Source organism: Mobula birostris, chromosome 6, assembly GCF_030028105.1.
Source record: "Mobula birostris isolate sMobBir1 chromosome 6, sMobBir1.hap1, whole genome shotgun sequence".
Lineage (NCBI taxonomy): Eukaryota > Metazoa > Chordata > Chondrichthyes > Myliobatiformes > Myliobatidae > Mobula > Mobula birostris.
Genome location: NC_092375.1, coordinates 165987891 through 166008806, shown reverse-complemented (window position 1 = coordinate 166008806; position 20916 = coordinate 165987891). Strand labels below are relative to the sequence as shown.

The following is a 20916-nucleotide window of genomic DNA, read 5'->3' as shown; positions in this document are numbered from 1 at the left end:
GTGTGTGCGATCAAGGAGGCCTACAAACCTGACTCAGTTACACCAGTTCTGTCTGGAGGAATGGAACAAATTTCCAGCAACTTATTGTGAGAAGCTTGTGGAAGGCTACCCAAAATGTTTGACCCAGGTTAAACAATTTAAAGGCAATGCTACCAAATACTAACAAAGTGTATGTAAACTTCTAACCCACTGGGAATGTGATGGAAGAAATAAAAGCTGAAATAAATCATTCTCTCTACTATTATTCTGACATTTCACATTCTTAAAATAGTGATCCCAACTGACCTAAGACAGGGTATGTTTTCTAGGATTAAATGTCAGGAATTGTGAAAAACTGAGTTTAAATGTATTTGGCTAAGGTGTATGTAAACTTCTGACTTCAACTGTAGGTACTTTGATAATAAATTTAATTTGAACTTTTTGAGAGGAAAGGAACAGAGTTAATGATTGATGATGGGTCAATGAAGACATGGTGTCTGGGCGGCAAGGTACAGTAGCAGTTAGCGCATCCCTTTACAGGGCTAGTGATCCGGGTTCAATTCCCGCCACTAAGGAGTTTATACATTCTCCCCGTGACTGCGTGGGTTTCCTCTGGATGCTCTCGTTTCCTCCCACATTCCAAAGATGCATTGGTAAATTGCTCTGTGATTAGGCTAGTGTTAAGTAGGAGGGTTGATGGACTGTGCAGCCCATTGGGCCGGAAGGGTCTGTTCTGTGCTGTATCTCTATATCAAATCAAATAAAAATAAAATAAATGCCGTATGGTTTTAGAATTAAATAGGGCTTTGGTGAGATCATATCTGGAGTATTATATACATTTCTGGACCTCCTACATACAGCAAGGAAGGGTGTATTGCTCTAGGAGGGGAGTCCTGAGGATTCACAAGGTAAACTTTGAGGATTGAAGCTCTGTCGTATGATAAGATTGTATAGAATAGGCCTCTACAGTACTGACAAGTGGCACCCTTGCCACATACAAAGTTCGCTGAGAGCTTGACAGAAGCTGAGAGACATTTCTCCTGGCCAACGAGTGTCAAGCTTGAAGGTCAGTCTCAGAACAAGGCTCAAGTTACTTAGAACTGAATTGAGGAGACAATACCACTGAAATGATGCCAAAACTGCGATTTTCACTCCAGAAAATCCTGAAGGCTTAATTTCAAAACTTAAATTAATAGATTTATGGATATGAATGGACAAAGATATGTGAAAACACTGTAGGAAAGTAGCTTTTCTGGCCAGAGATACACTGATTTTGTTCTGAAGCAGATTTCAGGGCCAAGTGGACCTCTTGAAGCACTTCACGGGGGGTGGGGCTGGAGACAGCTACTGACTGCCGAGGCAGGGGCGGGAACACTGACTGACGGCTGAGGCAGTGCCTGACAGCGGGGGCAGCGATAGGGATAGGGGTAATGACTGACGGCCGAAACAAGAGGCAGGGACAGGAGCAATGACTGGAGGCGGAGGCGGAGGCGGGGGCAGAGATTGATTGCAGGGATAGGAGTAGTGGTAGTGACTGAGGGCGGAGGCGAGGGGTTAGAATAGGGGTAGTGACTGGCGGCCGAGATGAGGGGAAGGGACAGGAGCGGTGACTGACGGCTGTGATAGGGACAGGGGGCAGTTCTGGCTGCCAAAGTGGGAGGCTGCCAACCCCGGCTACTTCCCCTCCCACCTGTGGGTGCGGAGCGGCCGCGAAGGCTGTTGGGAGCGCAGGTTCCTTCCAGTTCACCTCTGACCCCGTCTCGTTGCACAGCCACAACACGGAAGAATGGCGTCAGAGCAGCGCGCTCGTCAACGGCTGCGGGTGGTGGCGGGGCACCTGCGGAGGCCCGAGCACGGGGCCGGGGCCGGGGCCGGGGCCGGGCCCGTGGTCAGCCAGTGCGGAGCCGTCGAGGCAGGGACTGTCGACGGCCCTGCCAAGGCAGCGGGCAGCATCCCCAGACGGAGGTGGGTGGCGAGGCGGCGGTTTGAATGGGTGCGGCGGGACCGAGGACCGGCATGATTCTGGCCCTGTTGTGAGGGGACGATCAGTGGGTGTATGCAGAGTTTGCACTCCGGCTCAGAATGGATGGCTGGGTTTCAGTGACACATCTAAATAATAAATATACAATGTGCTTTGCCGCTGCTCTCTGCAGAGGCTTTACAAGTATCTGAGATCGGTAGTAGGAATACCTGGACCGATCGGAGTGCTTGTGTGATTTCTTGGTTAATTTGTTGTAATGCATAGAAGTTTTTAATACACTTATCTGTTAAAGTGTACAAGTCAGTAGTTTTTGCATTGCATTCATTGGACCGTAACAGTTCTATTCCAGTGAGTGCTGTATTTTAATGATAGGGTGAGGTGATTGGTGGTCCGATGTTTCCCCAGTCTACGTAACTTTTTTTTCGACATCACGCCGTGACATCCAGTGGTACATTCTCTTTGGCTACTTTGTTTTCTTTAAAACAGTAGTGCTCTGTATACGGGTTTAATGCAGTTAACTATTGCAATTAACCAGTCTCGCTAATGGAAAGTGGCACACGACTTTTCTGAAACGTACATTTAATTACTGCAAAGATTTAACAAGGAGCTTTTTTTTCTGATTTAAATAAGATAATTATTAAATTCGAAGAATATAAGTAATACCTAAAGTGCCTTGTGATTTTTTTTTTCATTGTATCGTCATTCATAACTGGTTTTAATAAGAAAAACAGTTATCTGGAGCCTGTTCTACTCATCACCATTTTTATGCCTGGTCCTGTACTTCAAGTTTACTTGCCTTTCTTGTCTTCATTTTCAATTGTGGGTATATAGGAGTAATAATAAAATAAACATTAGTAAGTTTGGAAGGAACTTGAACATATGAATTAAGTGCAACAGTAGCTCATGAACCTATTCCGCCACTGCGTAAGATCGTGGGTGAGCTCATGGTAATCTTAACCTGCATTCTTGTTTACTGCAGACCCACTCACTCTCTTTATTCTCTCTCAATTATTTGTCTACCTCTGCCTTAAAAATATTAACAGATTTCCTCTGCCTTAAAAATATTAACAGATTTTGATTTTTTTTTTCCCCTTTGAGGAAGAGAGTTTCAAAAACAGCCCTTTTAGAGAGTTTTCAGTAAGTGACTCCAAGTTCTAGATTCTCCCACAAGGGGAAATATCGTCTCTATCCTCTTAAAACTGTTCAGGTAGTGTTTAATGTTTTAATCAAGTAATCTGTCTCTTCTGTAAAATTCAGGCAACACATGTATCACCAGTCCATTTTCCCAATAAGGCAAATTATTCATTCCAGGTATTGGTCAAGTCAGAATAAGGTTTATTATCAGTGAAATACTGTATGTCTTGAAAGTTGTATTGTGGTAGCAGTACAGTGCAATACATAAGAAATTACTATAAATCACAATAATATATAGAAAGTACAAAAAGAGAGCATTATAGTGAAGTAGTGTTCATGGGTTCATGAATCATTCCGAAGTCTGACAGTGTTGGGGAAGAAGCTGTTCCTAAATTGTTCAGTGTGTATCTTCAGCTCCTGTACCTCGTCCCTCATGGTAATAATGAGAAGAGGGCATATCCTGGGTGTTGAGGGCCCCTTTTGATGGTTGCTCCCTTGTGATGTTGCCTATCGAAGATGTGCTCGATGATGGGAGTTCTCTGACAGTGAGTTTAGTGCCCGTGATGGAGCCAGCTGAGTCCACAAACAAATGCTCTGCAGCATTTTCCGATCCTGTGCATTAGGTCCTCCATGCCTTCAGTGGTGCAACTGTCTGAACTGCTGTTTGGTAAGAGAGCAGTGCTCACAGAATTTCAAAGTTCAAGTTTATTGTCATCCAACCGTGTAGATGTATATCCCTGAATGAAACAGCGTTCCTCTGGACTAAGTTGCACAACACAGTACATATAACTCTCACAGCACATAAGTAATACTACCACTAATAAATTAACAAATAATAAGATGCATTTATAACACATGTTTAAAAAGTAAACTGTATAATGTAACTGGCGCTTCAGAAGTGATGAGACCGGGGTGTGGCAGAGAGTTCAGTAGACTCATGTCCTGGAGTAAGTAGTTGTTTCCCATCGTAACAACTCTTGTCCTGATGTTACGGTACCTCCTGCCTAATTTGGGGGGGGGGGGGTGTCAAAGAGATTGTTAGGTGGATGAGAGAGATCATTGACAATGCTAAGGGCCTTGCATATACAGCACTCCTGACAAGTATCTTGGAAAGGTTGAAGATAAACCCCAAAGATCCTCTCAACAGTCCTTGCAATCCTTTCCAGTGACTTGCGGTCAGATGTCTTGCAATTCCCATATCAGGTGGTGACGCAGCTGGTCAGAACGCCCTTTCTGGTGCTCCTGTAAAAATTAGTTAGAATGGGGGGGTTGTTGGGGGAACTTTGCTTGTCTCAATCTCCTCGGGAAGTGGAAGCACTGCAGTGTTCTCTTGTAAAGAGGTAGCGTTGAGGGACTAGGTGAGATTGTCTGTTAGGTGCATTCCCAGAAACTTGGTGTTCTAACTCTTTCCACCAAGGAGCTATTTATGTGCAGTGAGGAGACGTTAGCCTGCACCTTCCTAACGTGCACAATCATCTCTTTAATCTTCTCCACGTTGAGACTCAAGTTGTACTCAAACCATTCTACAAGCTGCTCTACCTCTTCTCTGCGTTGTGCCGTCATCATTGTTGATAAGGCCGACGACTGTTGTGTCATCAGCGAATTTGATGATTTGGTTTGAACTGGATCTGGCAGTGCAGTCATGCATCAGCAGTGTGAACAGCAGCAGGCTGAGCATGCAGCCCTTGCGGGGAGGGGGGCACCAGTGCTCAGTGTGATGGAACTAGAGATGTTGCTGCTGACACAGACTGGATTTCTATCAAGAAGGCTTGGATGCAGTTACAGAGAGAGGTATTGAGACCCGACAAGTACAGTTTACCCACCACCTTCTGAGGGCTGATTATATCAAACACCAAGCTGAAGTCAATAAACAGCATCCTGCCCTATGAGGCACTGTTTTTCAGGTGGGACAGAACGGAGTGGAGTGCAGAGGGTATGGAATCATCAGTGGACGGATATGAACGATAAGCGAACTGGAAAGGATTCAATATGCCAGAAAATATGGTCTTGGCAATGCACTATATACATAAAGTATAGCTTCTTCATTTTTGTATACAATTACTCTCGCAAAAAGCACAGCATTCTGTTGGCTTTCCTAATTACTTGCAGCACCCATGAACTTGCCCTCTGAATTGTGCACCAGGGCAGAACGATCCCTCTGCATCATGGAGTTCTGCAATCTCTCACCGTTTAGGTTATTTTACCAATCAAATTGATGATTTTGTATTTTCCCAATAGTTTGTGGTGGTGCTTTCTGAATCCTGAAACGATATCTCTCTTTGTTTTAATGTGAGCTGAGGTCCATCTACCAGCTGAAAAAGTTAACTATTGCTTCTGACTACTTCATGTTAGGTAAACAGGAGTTAAATGGTGAAGCATGATGTTTCCACAGAAGAGAATATGTGGCAGTGCTTACATCATGTATAGATTATCACTTAATAAAATAATCAACATACAGTATTAATTTCAAATTTGAGATTTGGTATTTCTTGATGGTTATTCATGGGGTTATGTTTCATCCTTTAATGAAAGGTAACTTAGATAAAGTTTTGATTAAATGGTTAACTCAGCTTTTCGCCATTGATTCTATTATTGAAAGAAGAACAACAGTTTATAACAATAATGATTGGAAGTCAATGAAAACAACACTTTAGTTATTTGCAAAACACTGTACACATTAGAAGGCAGTGTAGCCTAACCAATGTTCAGCTGACAGATTGTCTCCTTGAGAGCTGAGCTCCATTTATATTCTGCTAAAGTTGGACCAGTTTTAAAGGTTTAAAATTGCCTGAATGATTTTGTCAGAAATAATGGTGATTTAATTTTAAATTATACCTTGTGCTGTACAGTATAAACTCTATTTTTGCTAGTTAATTGGCACAATATGCACTCAGTAGCCACTTTATTAGGTACACCATTACACCTGCCTGTTAATCCAAATATTCAATCAGCCCATCATTGGCAGCCACTCAATGCATAAAAATGGTTCAGTTGTGTTCAGGCCAAACATCAGAATGGGGAAAAATATGATCTAAGGAACTTTGACTGTGGAATGATTGATGATGTCAGATGGGGTGGTTTGAGTATCTCAGAAGCTGCTGATCTGGGATTTTCACACACAACAGTCTCTAGAGCTTACAGAGAATGATGTGAGAAAGTAAAACACATCCGGTGAGTGGCAGTTCTGTAGGTGAAATCACCTTGTTGATAAGAGAAGTCAAAGAAGAACGGCTAAATTTGTTCAAGCCAACAGGAAGGCAATGGTACTCAAATAACCACACGTTTCAACAGTGGTGCGCAGAAGAGCATCTCTGAACACACAGCACATTGAACCTTAAAGTGGATGGGCTACAGCAACAGAAAACCACAAACATACACTCAGTTGCCACTTTTTTTGTACTTCCTTTAATTAAGTGACCACTGATTGTATATTTCCATGCACTGGCTGGGTTGTTGTTTTCCTAACCTGCTCGTCTTACTCTTCAGTATGTACCATTCAAGACAAAGTATTAAGACCATAAGATACAGGAGTAGAGTCTGCTCTGCCATTCAATCATGGGCTGATCTAATTCTTCCAGTCATCCCCACTCCCCTGCTTTCACCCCATACCTTTTGATGCCCTGGCTAATCAAGAACCTATCTATCTCTGCCTTAAATGCACCAATGATTTGGCCTCCACAGCCGCTCGTGGCAACAAATTCGACAGATTTACCACCCTCTGACTAAAATAATTTCTACGCATCTCTGTTCTAAATGGACGTCCTTCAATCCTGAAGACGTGCCCTCTTGTCCTAGAATCATCTACCATGGGAGATAACTTTGCCATATCTAATCTGTTCAGGTCTTTTAACATTCGGAATGTTTCTATGAGATCTACCCCCTCATTCTCCTGAACTCCAGGGAATACAGCCCAAGAGCTGTCAGACGTTCCTCATATGGTAACTCATTCATTCCTGGAATCATTCTCGTGAACCTTCTGTGAACCCTCTCCAGTGTCATATATCCTTTCCAAAATAAGGAGCCCAAAACTGCACACAGTACTCCAAGTGTGGTCTCACGAGTGTCTTATAGAGCCTCATCATCAAATCCCTGCTCTTCATTTCTAGAGGTATAGAATGTAATGCCAACATTGCATTTGCCTTCTGCACCACCAACTCAACCTGGAGGTTAACTTTTAGGGTATCATGCACAAGGACTCCCAAGTCCCTTTGCATCGCTGCATTTTGAGTTCTCTCCCCATCTAAATAATAGTCTGCCCATTTATTTGTTCCATCATAGTGCATGACCATACACTTTCCAACATTGTATTTCATTTGCCACTTTGCCCATTCCCCTAAACTAAGTCTCTTTGTAGGCTCTCTGTTTCCTCAACACTACCCAGTTCTCCACCTATCTTTGTATCATCGGCAAATTTAGCCACATATCCATTAATCCTGTAGTCCAAATCATTGACGTAAATCATAAAAAGCAGCAGTCCCAACACTAACCCCTGTGGAACTCCACTGGTAACTGGCAGCCAGCCAGAATAGGATCCCTTTATTCCCACTCACTGTTTTCTGCGGATCAGCCAGTGCTCCATCCATGCTAGTAACTTCCCTATAATTCCATGGGCTCTTATCTTGCTAAGCAGCCTCATGTGCCTTCTAAAAATCCAAGTACACCACATCTACTGCATCTTCTTTGTCTACCCTGCTTGTAATTTCCTCAAAAAATTGCAGTAAGTTAGTCAGGCAGGATATTCCTTTCAGGAAACCATGCTGGTTTTGGCCTATCTTGTCACGTGCCTCCAGGTACTCCGTAATCTCAACCCTAATGATGGATTCCAAAAACTTCCCAACCACTCATGTCACACTAACAGGTCTAAAGCTTCCTTTCTGCTGCCTCCCACCTTTCTTAAATAACGGAGTAACATTTGCAATTTTCCAGTCATCCGGTACAATGCCAGAATCTATTGATTCTTGAAAGATCATTGTTGATGCCTCCACAATCTCTCCAGCTCCTTCCTTCAGAACCCGAGGGTGCATTCCATCAGGTCCAGGAGATTTATCCACCTTGAGACCATTAAGCTCCCTGAATACCTTCACAGTCGTAATTTTCACTGCACATATTTCACTTCCCTGACACTCTTGAATGTCTAGTATAGTGCAGATGTCTTCCATTGTGAAGACTGATGTAAAATATGCAATCAGTTCCTCTGCCATCTCTGCATCTCTCATTACAATATCTCCAGTTATTTTCTGTTGGTCTACTGTCTTTTAACTTTTATATACTTAAAAAAGTTTTTGGTATCTTCGATATTAATTGCCAGCTTCCTTTCATCTTTTCCTTCTGAGTGACCTTCTTAGTTTTCTTCTGCAAGTTTCTAAAAGCTTCCCAATCCTCTATATTGCCACTAGCTTTGGCTTCCTTGTATGCCCTCTCTTTTGCTTTTACTTTGGCTCTGACTTCACTTGTCAGTCACGGTAGTGTACTTTCCATTCAAAAATTTCTTTTTATTTGGAATATATATGTCATGCATTTCCTTCGTTTTTCACAGAAACTCCAGCCATTGCTGCTCTGCTGTCCTTCTTGCTAGTTTCCCTTTCCAGTCAACTTTGACCAGTTCCACTCTCAAGCCACTGTAATTTCCTTTATTCCACTGAAATACCACCACATTGGAATTTAGCTTCTGCTCAAATTTCAAAGTGAACTCGATCATATTGTGGTCACTGTTCCCAAGGGTTCCTTAACCTTAAGCTCTCTTATCACCTCTGGATCATTCATTGATTCAAACGGGACATGCTGTCTACTCATTGCTACAATCGAGGAGGTACAGGAGTCTGAAGACACTCTCGGTGTTTCAGAAACGATTTCCCCTCAGCCATTAAATTTCTGAATGGACAATGAATCTGTGAACACCTCCTCAGTACTTTTCCTTTTTGCATTACTTGTTTAATTTATTTTATACTGCAATTTATAATTTTTGTTACTATGTATTGCAATGTTCTGCTGCTGCAAAGCAACAAATTTCATGATATTTGTTGATATTAAATCTGATTCTTTGGAGGAGAACACAGCAGAGTGTGAACTGGAGCTGATGCACTTTGGAGCCTTGTGAATGGGAAGTTGTGGTTCAGGGAAAAAATGAGTAGACTTCTCAGAACAGTTATCTTAGATTGTGATTATCAAAGTAGATATGAGGGTGATATAAGTAGTAATGAGTCTTTGTAGGAAGTGGGGTGGAAGGAGGGGCACTGCACTGCAGATAGAGATCTCTGCAGCTCTGATATGTTAGTTACTAATATAGTCCCTGAAATGGAGACAGAGTCAGTTGAATATGTAGACATGGGGTGGGGGGGGGGGTGAGGAAATGGGGTTTGGAAACTTCAACAAAGTTGAAAAAAAGTCTTTTCAGTTCTGTAGGAATGACACTAGTGCCGTAAGACATAGGAGCAGAATTAGGGCGTTCAGAATCTGCTCCACCATTCAATCCAGGCTGATTTAATTTTTCCTCTCAACACCAATCTCCTGCCTTTTCCCTGTAACCTTTGGCATTGTATTAATCAAGGGCCCATCAACCTCTGCTTTGTTATACCTAATGACTTGGTCTCCGTGGCCATCTGTGGCAATGAATTCCACTGATGTCTTCAGCCAGACACTTTGAGTGAAATCCCTCCTCATCTCAGCTGAAAAGGGACATCCTTTATTTTTTTTGTCTGCTCCATCTGCAGTCTTGATGAAGGATTTCAACCTGAAACATTGGTCATTTTCCTCCATAGACGCTGCCTGACTTGCTGAGTTCCTCCAGCATTTTGTGTTTTGCTCAAAATTTCCATCATCTTTTGCGTCTCTTCTCCTCATCTGCTGCAAGCTTGCTCATGGTGCGTAGGAAACAGGAGAAGGAGTAGGCCAGTCCGTCCCTCTAGCCTGCACTGTCATTCAGTAACGTTATGCTTGTTCCAATACACTGCTCTTCAGTTTTTTCTCCATATCTCTTGACTTGTATTTTAAGCATGCAAGTTTTTAGCTTCATATAGTTAATTACTCTGACTCCAAGCTTCTCTGCACTAGAAAATTCCAAATATTCACAACTGTTAAAGAAGAAATCTTTCTAACTTCCATTTGAAACTATGCCCTTAGTTCAAGATATCAGTGAACATGCATCTTATCTAATAGGATGATTTCTTTTTTTCCTCTACTCTGTTACCTATGGAGAATATATCTTGGTATTGGCACTGTAGTCTCAACAATAGCTGAGAAATAACTCAGACTGCATGCACATGGTACTTTTTTTTTTAAAAAAAAAGAGCTCTGGCTGCATGCTACTTTACTGGATGCCTGTTGCAAAGTATTGTCGTTTCAATCAGTCACACATATAATGAACTTTCTGCCACAATTCTCATTCTTGGCTACTAAAGCAATGTACAGAGGCTATCTGCATTGGCTGGTAATGTGTGGACAGGAGTAAGTGCTATTCTGCACTATAAGGTATTGTTAAGGGCTATGTTCTGTCCAGCATGGTGGCTTTGAGCTTTTTTCTGGAGACTTGCATTGTCTGTTCAATATGTTGATGTATTGGTCTCAAATCTACATATTGAGTTTGGCGGGGGCTGCTATCCACCTTGTTTTTGGCTGCTCAGCTCTCCCTACCCGGGAGATTTCTTTACAAGAAGATGATCAAATGCTCGAGCAAAATCATCTCTCAGACAACCACTAAACATTGCCTTGTTTAACTGACTCCACTCTGAACCATGTTGCAGTGAGATCTGTTAACTGTTTTATTTTTAAAGGATTGCCAGTGGAATGCTGATCCCAACTGTATTTCCAGTACGGCAGCAAAAGCATTGGGGAAAGAATGAGGTTGTGTTATGTTCTCAGACAGTAGTGCAGTTATTAACACTTAGTGTATATGTAATGCTGTCCTGACTCCTTTCATTATTGGTTCACTGACAGCCTTGATCCTGGGATTTCCTGATCCTGCAAGCTAAAATCCACTGAGTACAGGCTCCACCTTTCTTTATATATCAACTTCTTTGTCGCAGGAATTGAGGAGCCTAGTGAAACCTACTTTGCTGTCTCGCTCTTTCTTAATTTGGTGACAACACTTGTATATAATACTCCACTCCTTTTTAAAGTTGCATTGAAACTGTCATACTTTTGCACAAAAGACAATGTTCTATTTGCCTTCCTAATTACTTGTGTACCTGCATGCTACTGTTTTGCATTTCATGTACTAGGACCCCAGGTCCTTTCATATTGTGGTATTTTCACTCTGTTTGAATAATTTGCTTTTTCATTCTTCTAAAGATTATAATCTTGCAAATCCACACAGGGTAGTCCAGCTATCGACTTCTTTCCCACTCAGTCAATTCTTTTATGTTCCTTTGCAAATTCTGTCATTTTCACAACATAGTAAGCCACCTGTTTTGGCATCATCATCAAATTTGGCGACAGTACCCTCAGTCTCACTGATAAAAAGACAACAAACTGTACAAATACAAAAAGAAAGAAGAAATAGTACATAAATAAACAACAAGTATTGAGAACATGAAATGAAATTGAGTCCTTGAAAGTGAGCTCACAAGTTGTGGGATGGGGCAAGTGACATTATTCCCTTTGGGGCCTGATGAAAGAGGGGTAATAACTGTTTCTAATCCTGGTGCAGTGAGTTCTGAGACTCCTGTACCACCTTCCTGATGGTAGCAGTGAGAAGAGAGCCTGATGTGGGTGGTGGGGGTCCCAGATGATGGATGCTACTTCCCTGTGAATATGCTTTGTGTAGATGTACTTAACGGTGGGGAGGGCTTTGTCTGTGGACTGGGCCATATCCACTACTTTTTGTAAGATTTTCTGTTCAAGGGCATTGGTGTTTCCATATCAGGCTGTGATGCAGCCAGTCAATATACTCTTCACCACACATCTATAGAAGTTTGTCGAAGTTTTAGATGTCATGCTGAATCTTTGCAAACTCCTAAGGAAGGACTGTTGTGTATATTTGTGCTGGGCCTAAGACAGGTCCTCTGAAATGATAACACTAAGGAATTGTGACCCTCTTCACCTTGATCCCCAGTTAAGGACTGTATCATGGATCTCTAGTTTCCTGCTCCTGAAATCAATTAACAGCTCTTTGGTCCTGCTGACATTAAGCTCTAGCACCACTCAGCCAGATTTTCAATCTCCCTCCTATATGTTGATTCGTCACCACCATAGATCTGCCCTTTGATGGTAGTGCCATCAGTAAACATGAATATGGAATTGGAACTGTTCTTAGCCATACAGTCAGAAGTGTAAAATGAGTAGAGCAGGAGCGAAGCACATAGCCTTGTGTGCACCTGTACTGATGGAGGTTGTGTTTGAGATGTAGTTGCCAATCCAAACTGACTAAAATGTGTAAGTGAGGAAATTGAGGATCCAATTGCACAAGGAGGTACTGAGGCCAAGGTCTTGAAGCTTATTGATTACTTTTGAGGAGATGATAGTATTGAATGCTGAGCTGTAGTTGATGAAGAGCTTCCCGATGTATCTTTGCTGTTCAGATGCTCTAGGGTTGAGTGACGAGCCAATGAGGTGGCATCTGCTGCGGACCTGTTGTGCTAGGAAGCAAATTGGAGCAATCCAAGTTGTTTCTCAGGCAGGAGTTCGTATGTTTCATCACCAACCTCTCAAAAATTTCATTACTGTGATGTAAGTGCTACTGGTGATGATCATTGAGGCAGGTTACTATGATCAGCGTAGATTATAAAAAGAACTGAGCTGCTGACAGTACAGTCGGCCCTCCGCATCCGCAGATTCAACCAACCACGGATCGGGAAAACCCGGGAGTTCTCTCTCCAGCACTCATTTGAACATTGTTCGCCTCATGTCTCATTCGATTGCGAAAAAGCAGCTACCATTAATTTATATGGGAAAAATTTTTGAGCGTTCCCAGACCCAAAAAATAACCTACCAAATCATACTAAATAACACATAAAACCTAAAATAACACTAACATTTAGTAAAAGCAGGAATGATATGCTACTAGCAGAACCAATTGTAACATCGGCAGCTTTCAAGATTCTTTCTCTCTGCGTGTAAATACACTAGTACGAATGGTGGACGCAGGCAGGTTCAACGCATGCACAAAGTCTTTATGTCATTCACCACGATCGAAACGCTTAATTATGTCCAGTTTTACGCTAAGCATTACACCCTTACGAGCTCTCTTAGGCTTTTCTGCAACCTTAGGACACATCTTGCTAACGGATGCACAAAATAAATCGAGATAAAGCACTCTCGCTGCTTGGGATGCACGCTGCCCCTATAACGGCTAGCTGCAAAACAAACGCTGAACGCTATTTTCACTTTTCGTAACATCCTTATGAGCTCTCTTAGGCTTTTATATAAGAAACTTGAACATCTGTGAATTTTAGTATCCGCGGAGGGTCCCAGAACTAATTCCCTGCAGATACGGAGGGCCGACTGTAATTCCTATGGAACCCCACTGGTTACTAATTGTCAGTAGGAAAATCATGTATTTATCCCTACTTTCTCTGACGGTGTGGGCTTTTATATGGTGTCTCTTTCCCCTTATTACAGTCTAGAGGGGAATAACATTCCCTTTATCAACCCTACAAACCACTGGATTCAATGGATCAACCTTTAATGCAACTGTAGAGGATGTAGCTGCCCTTTCGTCTCCTTCTTACCATCCAGCGAACTGTCCTGGATGAACTGTCAATTCATAAGTGCTTCATATTTGATATACTGTATTTGTTAACTACCATGTTTACAGTGTGTCAAAATGCAGTTTTCATTAATATGTTTCAAAACATCTCTTCCACAATCTTTGCCTTACTAACAGTGTTGTAGTTTTTTGTTGTCAGTTGCTTCAGTTCTTTCACTCTGCATTTTGTCTTCCAGTGTAAACTCAAAAGAGTGAAAGTGCCTTAGATATAGACAAAGTACAGCTTTCAGGACTTGAATTGTCAAATAGTTTCAGATAATGAATGATTTCTTCCCTTTATCACTCATTTCCAGCAATAATTTTTCACAACCTTGTAACTTCTATTTAAATGTCCATCAGTTTTCCCTTCCTACCATCCATGAGTGGAGCGTGGTGAAAGAATGTGGTAATTCAAAAACCTTTATCACTCTTTTTCATCTGGTTCCATCATTCCATTTGTTATTTGATCCCCCTGACTTCATTCTGACAGTGATCTATTTTGTATTTTCTTCCCCTGATCCTGCCCCTTTTTCCTGTCTTAAAATTTGTTTTGCGTCTTAACATATTCATGTCAGTAACTTGAAACATTAACTTTGTTCTCTCTATAGATAGTACCTGATTTGGATGTTTACAGATTTTCTTGTTGGAAGTATAAGTGATAACTAATTCTTCCCCTTTGTCTTGAACAGTGGTTTTGTTTTTTGGAGGAAGAGATTGCTTGCAGCAATTACATTGAAAATTTATCAGCTGAGGGCTTTTCATGAGAATGTGGTCAATCTCTGTAATGATCTCTCTGGGGAGATAAAGCATAGAACAGGGGTGGCCAACCTTTTACATTCCATGCGTCAATTTTTTCACGCACGAGTTCTATATTAACATATTTTTACAAGAATTGAATGGGGGTACAGGAGTTGAATGGCGCATCTGAACTCGTGAGAGAAAAAATTGACGCATGGAACGTAAAAGGTTGGCCACCCCAGCATAGAATATGGTTTCACTGACCAGCCTTCTCTTTTGTTCTCTCTTCCATGTGACTGCAGGGTGCTGAAAGCTGGGAGCTACATGTTTCAGAGTAAGCAACATTTAGCAAGGATAGCCACAAAGCAAAAGGAGGTAGGGTAGTGTTGTTAATAAGGAGTTCAATTAATATAGTTGTCAGAAAAGATTTGGTGTTGTTAGATATTGTTACTGAATTAGGACATTTTCAAAAAAAAGTCAACTGTGTGGGTCCCATGCCAATGGATGAGAAAAATTATGATGAGGGATAAGGAAAAGGCAGAGGTCTTGGATACCAAGAGTCTGTTTTTGCAAAAGAGAAAGTCCTATGTATGTGGAAATGACAGAAATAAGTATTAGTGAAAATACAGTACTGAAGTTAATGAGTCTAAAATCTGATAAATCCTGAGGATCTGGTGATCTGCATCCTAGAGTTTTGTTAAAGGGGGCTGTGGGATGAATGGATGCATGGGTTACCATCTTCTAAACTTCAATAGGTTGTGAATGGTTCTTGCAGTTTGGAGGATGGCAAATGTGACCCTTGGGGGCTTGGCAGGGAGAGGGTAGCGTGATGGGTGAGGGAAGGAAAATTGGAAATAACTGACTTGTTGACCTGATGTTGATTGGTGGGAGATGTTGACATCTTTATTAAATAAATTATAACGTGATTAAACAATGTAATCTTGAATATATAAAAAGGGAAGTCATAATTTGTTGAAGTTCTTTGAGTATGTATCCAGATGAAGGGGAGCCAGAAGATGTTGTTTATGGATTGTACAGAACCCTTTCAAGAAAGCAGTGGAGGATTTCGAACCAGGTACAGCACATTGAATTGGGGTAATATAACAGCAACAGAGTGGCAAAAATTATTTTTTTCAGATTGGTAGGCTTTGATTAATGAGGTTCTGCAGAGATTGGCACTCGGGCCCCAGAAATCCACAATCTATAACAATGATTTGGTTGAGTCTACCAAATGTGATATTTTAAACTGATGACATAAAACTAATTGTTTAGTGAGCAGGGATGTGGATACATAGCAGTTTCATGGGAACAAAGTTTTGCAGACAGAGGCATAGAACAAACTGAAATGCTGAATATTTAAATAGCAAGAGACAGATGTATTCAAAATGGAACTGGTGGATGCCTTTCTGTAATTATATAGGGCCTTTGGAGCATGACTTGGAAAATGGCGAATAGTGAAAATTCACCAGATTAGTTCTTGGAATGACAGATCCATGAAATGAGAGATTCAGTGGGCCAGACTTTTATATCCTAGAGTAAGAGATGAACGTATTGAGATATACTATATAAAGTACTGGGAAGTCGTGATAGGATAGATCTGGAGGATGTTCCCCCTTCCATGGAGTCTAAAATTAACTACTACAGGTTGAGTACCCCTTAATCAAAATGCTTAGTGGGGCCGGAAGTGTTTCGGATTTTGGATTTTTTTCAGATTTTGGAATATATAATGAGATAGTTTGGGATCGCCATCATTTCCAACTGAGTTTATGTGCTACCGGTAAGCAGTCTTTGTCTTACACTTGTTCAGTCACTTGTTGTTCATTGGTTAAGTTGAGTCTGACTCTTCATGACCTCATGGACTCCTGCACACCAAGTCTTGTTGGAAACTGCCTCTCTAAGATCCCCCAAGGTCATAAGCATTGTCTGAGTAATATTATTTCTCCATCGTAGCCCCTGTCGTCCTCTCCTTTTACCTTCTGCTTTACCTAACGTGAGAGTCCTCCAATGAATCCTGTCTTCTCGTGATGTGGCCAAAATATTTGAGCTTTTGTCTCATAATCAAGCCTCCTAATGAGCAGTCTGGCTGTATTTCTTCAAGTATTGACTTGTTGGATCTTCTTGCTGTCCAACGAACTCTTAACACTTTTCTCCAGTATCCAAGTTCAAAGGCATTGATTCCTTTGTATTCAGCGTTTCTAATAGTCCAGTTCTCACAGTCATACATCACGACTGGAAATATCATAGACTTGACTATACGGATCTTCGTAGACAATGTTATGTCTCTGCTCTTCAGTATTTTATCTTAATTTGCCATTGCTGTCCTCCCCAGGAGTAAGTGCTGTTTAATTATGTGGCTGCAGTTACCATCTATAGAGATCTTTGAACCGAGGAAGACAAAATCCGTCACTGCTTCCACTTCCTTTTCATTTATAACCATGGAGTTAATAGGGCTGGTCGACATAATCTTGGTTTTCTTAATATTGAACAACAAGGCAACTTTTGCATTTTCTTCTTTCACTTTTATTAGAAGCTTCCTAAGATTCTCCTCACTTTCAGCCATAAGAGTAGTATCATCTGCAGTATTTCGTTCAGCAATTTTGATTCTGACATTTGAGTCCTCTAGACCAGCATTCCTCATGATGTTCAGTTACTTACACAGTAAAGAATAATACATACCATTGCTATCATGCAAGGTAACAAACGCAGCATTGGGAGAATAGCTGAATCAGCTGTTGAACAACAACAACAAACAAAGGAAAGGCTTTCATTCTTGACCTACGATGCTGTGTTTTGATTAAAAGGTTACAATACACAATATTTGTAGTTTACTTATTTTGGGTTTTATGTAAGGTATTAAAACATTCAGCATCGTAGACATGTTCTGATGTTAGATTTTCATCAGCGACAATCTCCACAAACTCATCAATAAATTTCTCTGCAGACACTTTATCTTTAAAATTTTTAAATTCTTTAAAAATTTAATGCCATGCCTTTTCTTAAATTTCTGCAGCCAGTCTGCTGAATATTCAGAATTATCGTCAATTTTCAGTTTGTTGTGATAGATCTTTGCTTGTTTCATGATCAGCATACCATTAAGTGGCATATGTTCACCACAACGCTGACAAATCCACTCTTTCAATACATGATTGAGATTTTCATTTGTCACTTTATGCAGTGTTTTACATTTTTCATTAACTTCTGCTCATTATATATGTGAGACCACTTCTCAGAACTTTCAGTGATACATAGAGACCCGTGCATCACCTGGAAATCTTCCCAGCACCTTGTGGAATTTTCCATTTGTGATGTTATGTCAAAAATCTTCAGGAATTTGGAGGTTTTCAGATTTTAGAATTTCAGATGAGGGTTCTCAACCTGTATCTCCAAGTAAGGGACAGGCTATTAGGGACTGAATTGAAAAGAAATTTCTTCATTCAGTGGGTACTGAATTTTGTGAATGCTATTGAAGCCGAGTCATTGATTGGATTCAAAATTGGTATTATAGAAGTCGGGATAGGGCAAGAAAATGGTAGTTTGAAGTTAGCAGCCATAATCATATTGAGTGCTAAAGCAGGATGACTCCTGAGTGGGTGAGGCCCCTATCGATCGGGTTGACCATGGATGTTGCACCCTAGCTGTCTAGATACACGACCCTGGGCAGCGCAATATGGAGAGCAAGCTGTTGCCCATGTAGCAAGCTCCCTGTCTCCACGCATCTGATGAACCCAAAGGAATGGCAGAGACCAGTACAATTTAGTAACAGCAGTGTCGCAGGGGTTGCCAGTCAGTATTGAACTCAATGTAGGACTGCCGTAGGAACTCCAGCTCTCGTTTTTTTTCCCCCTTGGGGTTTACTTCCAAATCAAGGCAGCAGAGGTTTGAGATCAGAGTTTTCCATCTCTCTGATGAGCTGCAGACTACGGCTGACAAGCCCCATCTGCCTGAAGTACTGGCTTTAAGGCACCAGTAACCTGCCTTTACCCCTTCTCCTGTCAGTAGAAATGGTTCTGCCGGGCTTAGTACCTAAGCCACAGGTGAAGGCCAGGAGCTGGACTTGGTTGGCAAAGGCTATTGGATGTGCACACTATCGGGAACATTTAATAGTTGGTGGGAGCTTGTTCCCATTACCACTCCCGGCTATGATAACCTTGAGGAACCTGGACTACTCCACATGATATTATTACAATACAAGTTACTGTAGAATATTTCAAAAAAATAATATTTAAGTCATGATGTTTAGAATGTTTACACTGAGAATTAGAGGTACACTATTGAAAATCAGGGGTATTTCCCTTTGTTAAGGATTAATAACATAATGTTGCAAGATTTGGTTATTAATCTTACAAATGATATGCAGTACTTTAAGCTATGTGGTGTTCCTCCAAACTTAAATGGAATGTTTTTTATTGTCTGTGTGTATCATAGTAATATGGTAAGGTTAATTTATAGAAATTTGGTGCATTTACATTTTCAGAGCAAATATTGTAAAATATATATAGTGAAGCTATACATTAAAAAATTCATTCATTTTAAGCACTGTTGTTGGATAAACTAATTCAATACTTGGCTGTTTTTTTAGGACTGGAGTTCTTTAACTTATATTGTAATTTGGTCCGTATAGGAAAGTTAAAGGTAAGTAGATTCTAGACTGAAACCCAATTTTATCCAGTGAGAAGCCTGTGAACAGTGGTAGTCTAGTAATTTTAGCCCTCTCTAGCATTCAGTAAACACGGTTGATGTATTATTTAACTCCATATAAATAACTTCACTTGATCTCTAATTAAGAAAAAAATACCATTTTCATTTAAAATTAATATCTAATCTAGCATCAATTGTCATTGATGGAAGAGGTGCAAATCTGTTCCTATTTCCATGTTAAAGTGTTTCATAGTTTATTAACTTCTCCCAAGTTAGAAGTGTTAAAAACAGAAAAGAAAGTTTTGATGAAAGGAAGGAGATTTAAAGGGGATAATGGGTAAGTTTTTTTTAACACAGTTGGATTAACATCTGGAATGTGCTGTCAGAGGAGGTGGTGGAATCATATGATTACTGCATTTAAGAAGCACTTAGATAGATATTTTAGCAAAACATAGAAGTATACAATCCTAATATAGGCAAATGGATTAGTATAAATGGCCAAACAGGTTGGCATTGACAAAGTAAACTGAAGGGTGCTGTACTTTGTCTGATTCTGTAACTAAGAATAGGCCTTAATTCTTATGCATTGACTCTTTTGTTGTAGACTCCTGAATTGTCAGTTTAAGGTTCTCTCCACCTATCCCATTGTTCTAGCACTGTGAAGAGTTGTTTTAAATTGCCACTTCATTTGCTGAATTCCAGGGAATACATTGGAGTCAAATTATCCTGCTGCATTTAACCAAGACCAATATATCCTTGTTTGTTGTCTCTGCACACACAACCACACCTGTGGTTGAACTGGACTTTGTACAGTATAATAATGCATGGCTGCAGCCCCATCAATAATGACCTTTCATGCTTGCCCGTCTCTATCTAAATGCCATCTGTTGCTCATAACCTTGCCTAAGCTTTTGCCATTCAAAGACTTGACTATCCAGTGCTTTTCCTGAAACTTCCATTGCCCTGAACTTGAGATCTTTTGTATCTTCCTTTCTTTCATCCTAATTGACTACAATATTTTCATCTGGATAGATTACACATTCTAGAATTGGTTTCCTGAAATCTTGTATCAGAAGCAGTGGATTCGGTCATGGCAACAAAGTGTCATAATTTTAGCAGTAACCTCCTTGTTGTCAACACCTAATGTTATTGTCTTGGTGGAAGGCTTGTAGGCACGGAATTAACAAAGGTTACTTGCCAAATTTAAAAGTACTTTAGTTTTTCTAAGCAAATCATTTTTTGCTCATGCAGACTTTTTAAAATTTGGCTTGTAAGTAATATAATTTAGTCCATATAGAAAAGTTAAAGGTAAGCAGGTTCTGGACTGAAAGCTAATTTAACCAGTTAGAAGCAGGTGAACAGTGGTAGTGTAGTTATTTGAGCCCTTTCCAGCATTCAGCAAATGTAGTTGAGTAAAGGACACCAAGCCAGGTTAAAACACAGAGGAATGAGACTCTCTCTATCCAGCAACTTGTTAGCAAATATATCATCACTGGAGAACAAGACCGAAGACCTAAAAACCCACGATTGCTGTAATGGAGGAAATAAGGAATTGCTGTGTTCTGTGTTTCACTGAGATCTGGCTCACTTCAGACATGCCAGATGCATTGGTAAGACCCAAAGGCTTCTCAGTACATAGGATAGACTGAACTGCTAATTTGGAGAAGGCAAAGGGTGGGGGTGGGGGTCTGTGATCAATGATAAACTCTTCGTGGTGCTTAGACATGGTGGCTTTGTTGTAATCTTGTTCTCCCAACCTAGAACA

The 20916-nt window shown here is 40.8% G+C and overlaps 1 protein-coding gene across 1 annotated transcript in view; it reads left to right on the top strand.

The window, feature by feature from the left end:
- Positions 1–1530: 1530 nt before the first annotated feature.
- The window catches only part of agps (alkylglycerone phosphate synthase), a 164112-nt gene continuing 144726 nt past the window's right edge, over positions 1531–20916 (top strand). Inside the window, exon 1 of the mRNA XM_072261793.1 lies at positions 1531–1944. Coding sequence (XP_072117894.1) covers positions 1766–1944 — 179 coding nt within the window. The 5' untranslated portion in view covers positions 1531–1765. The remainder of the gene's footprint in view (positions 1945–20916) is intronic.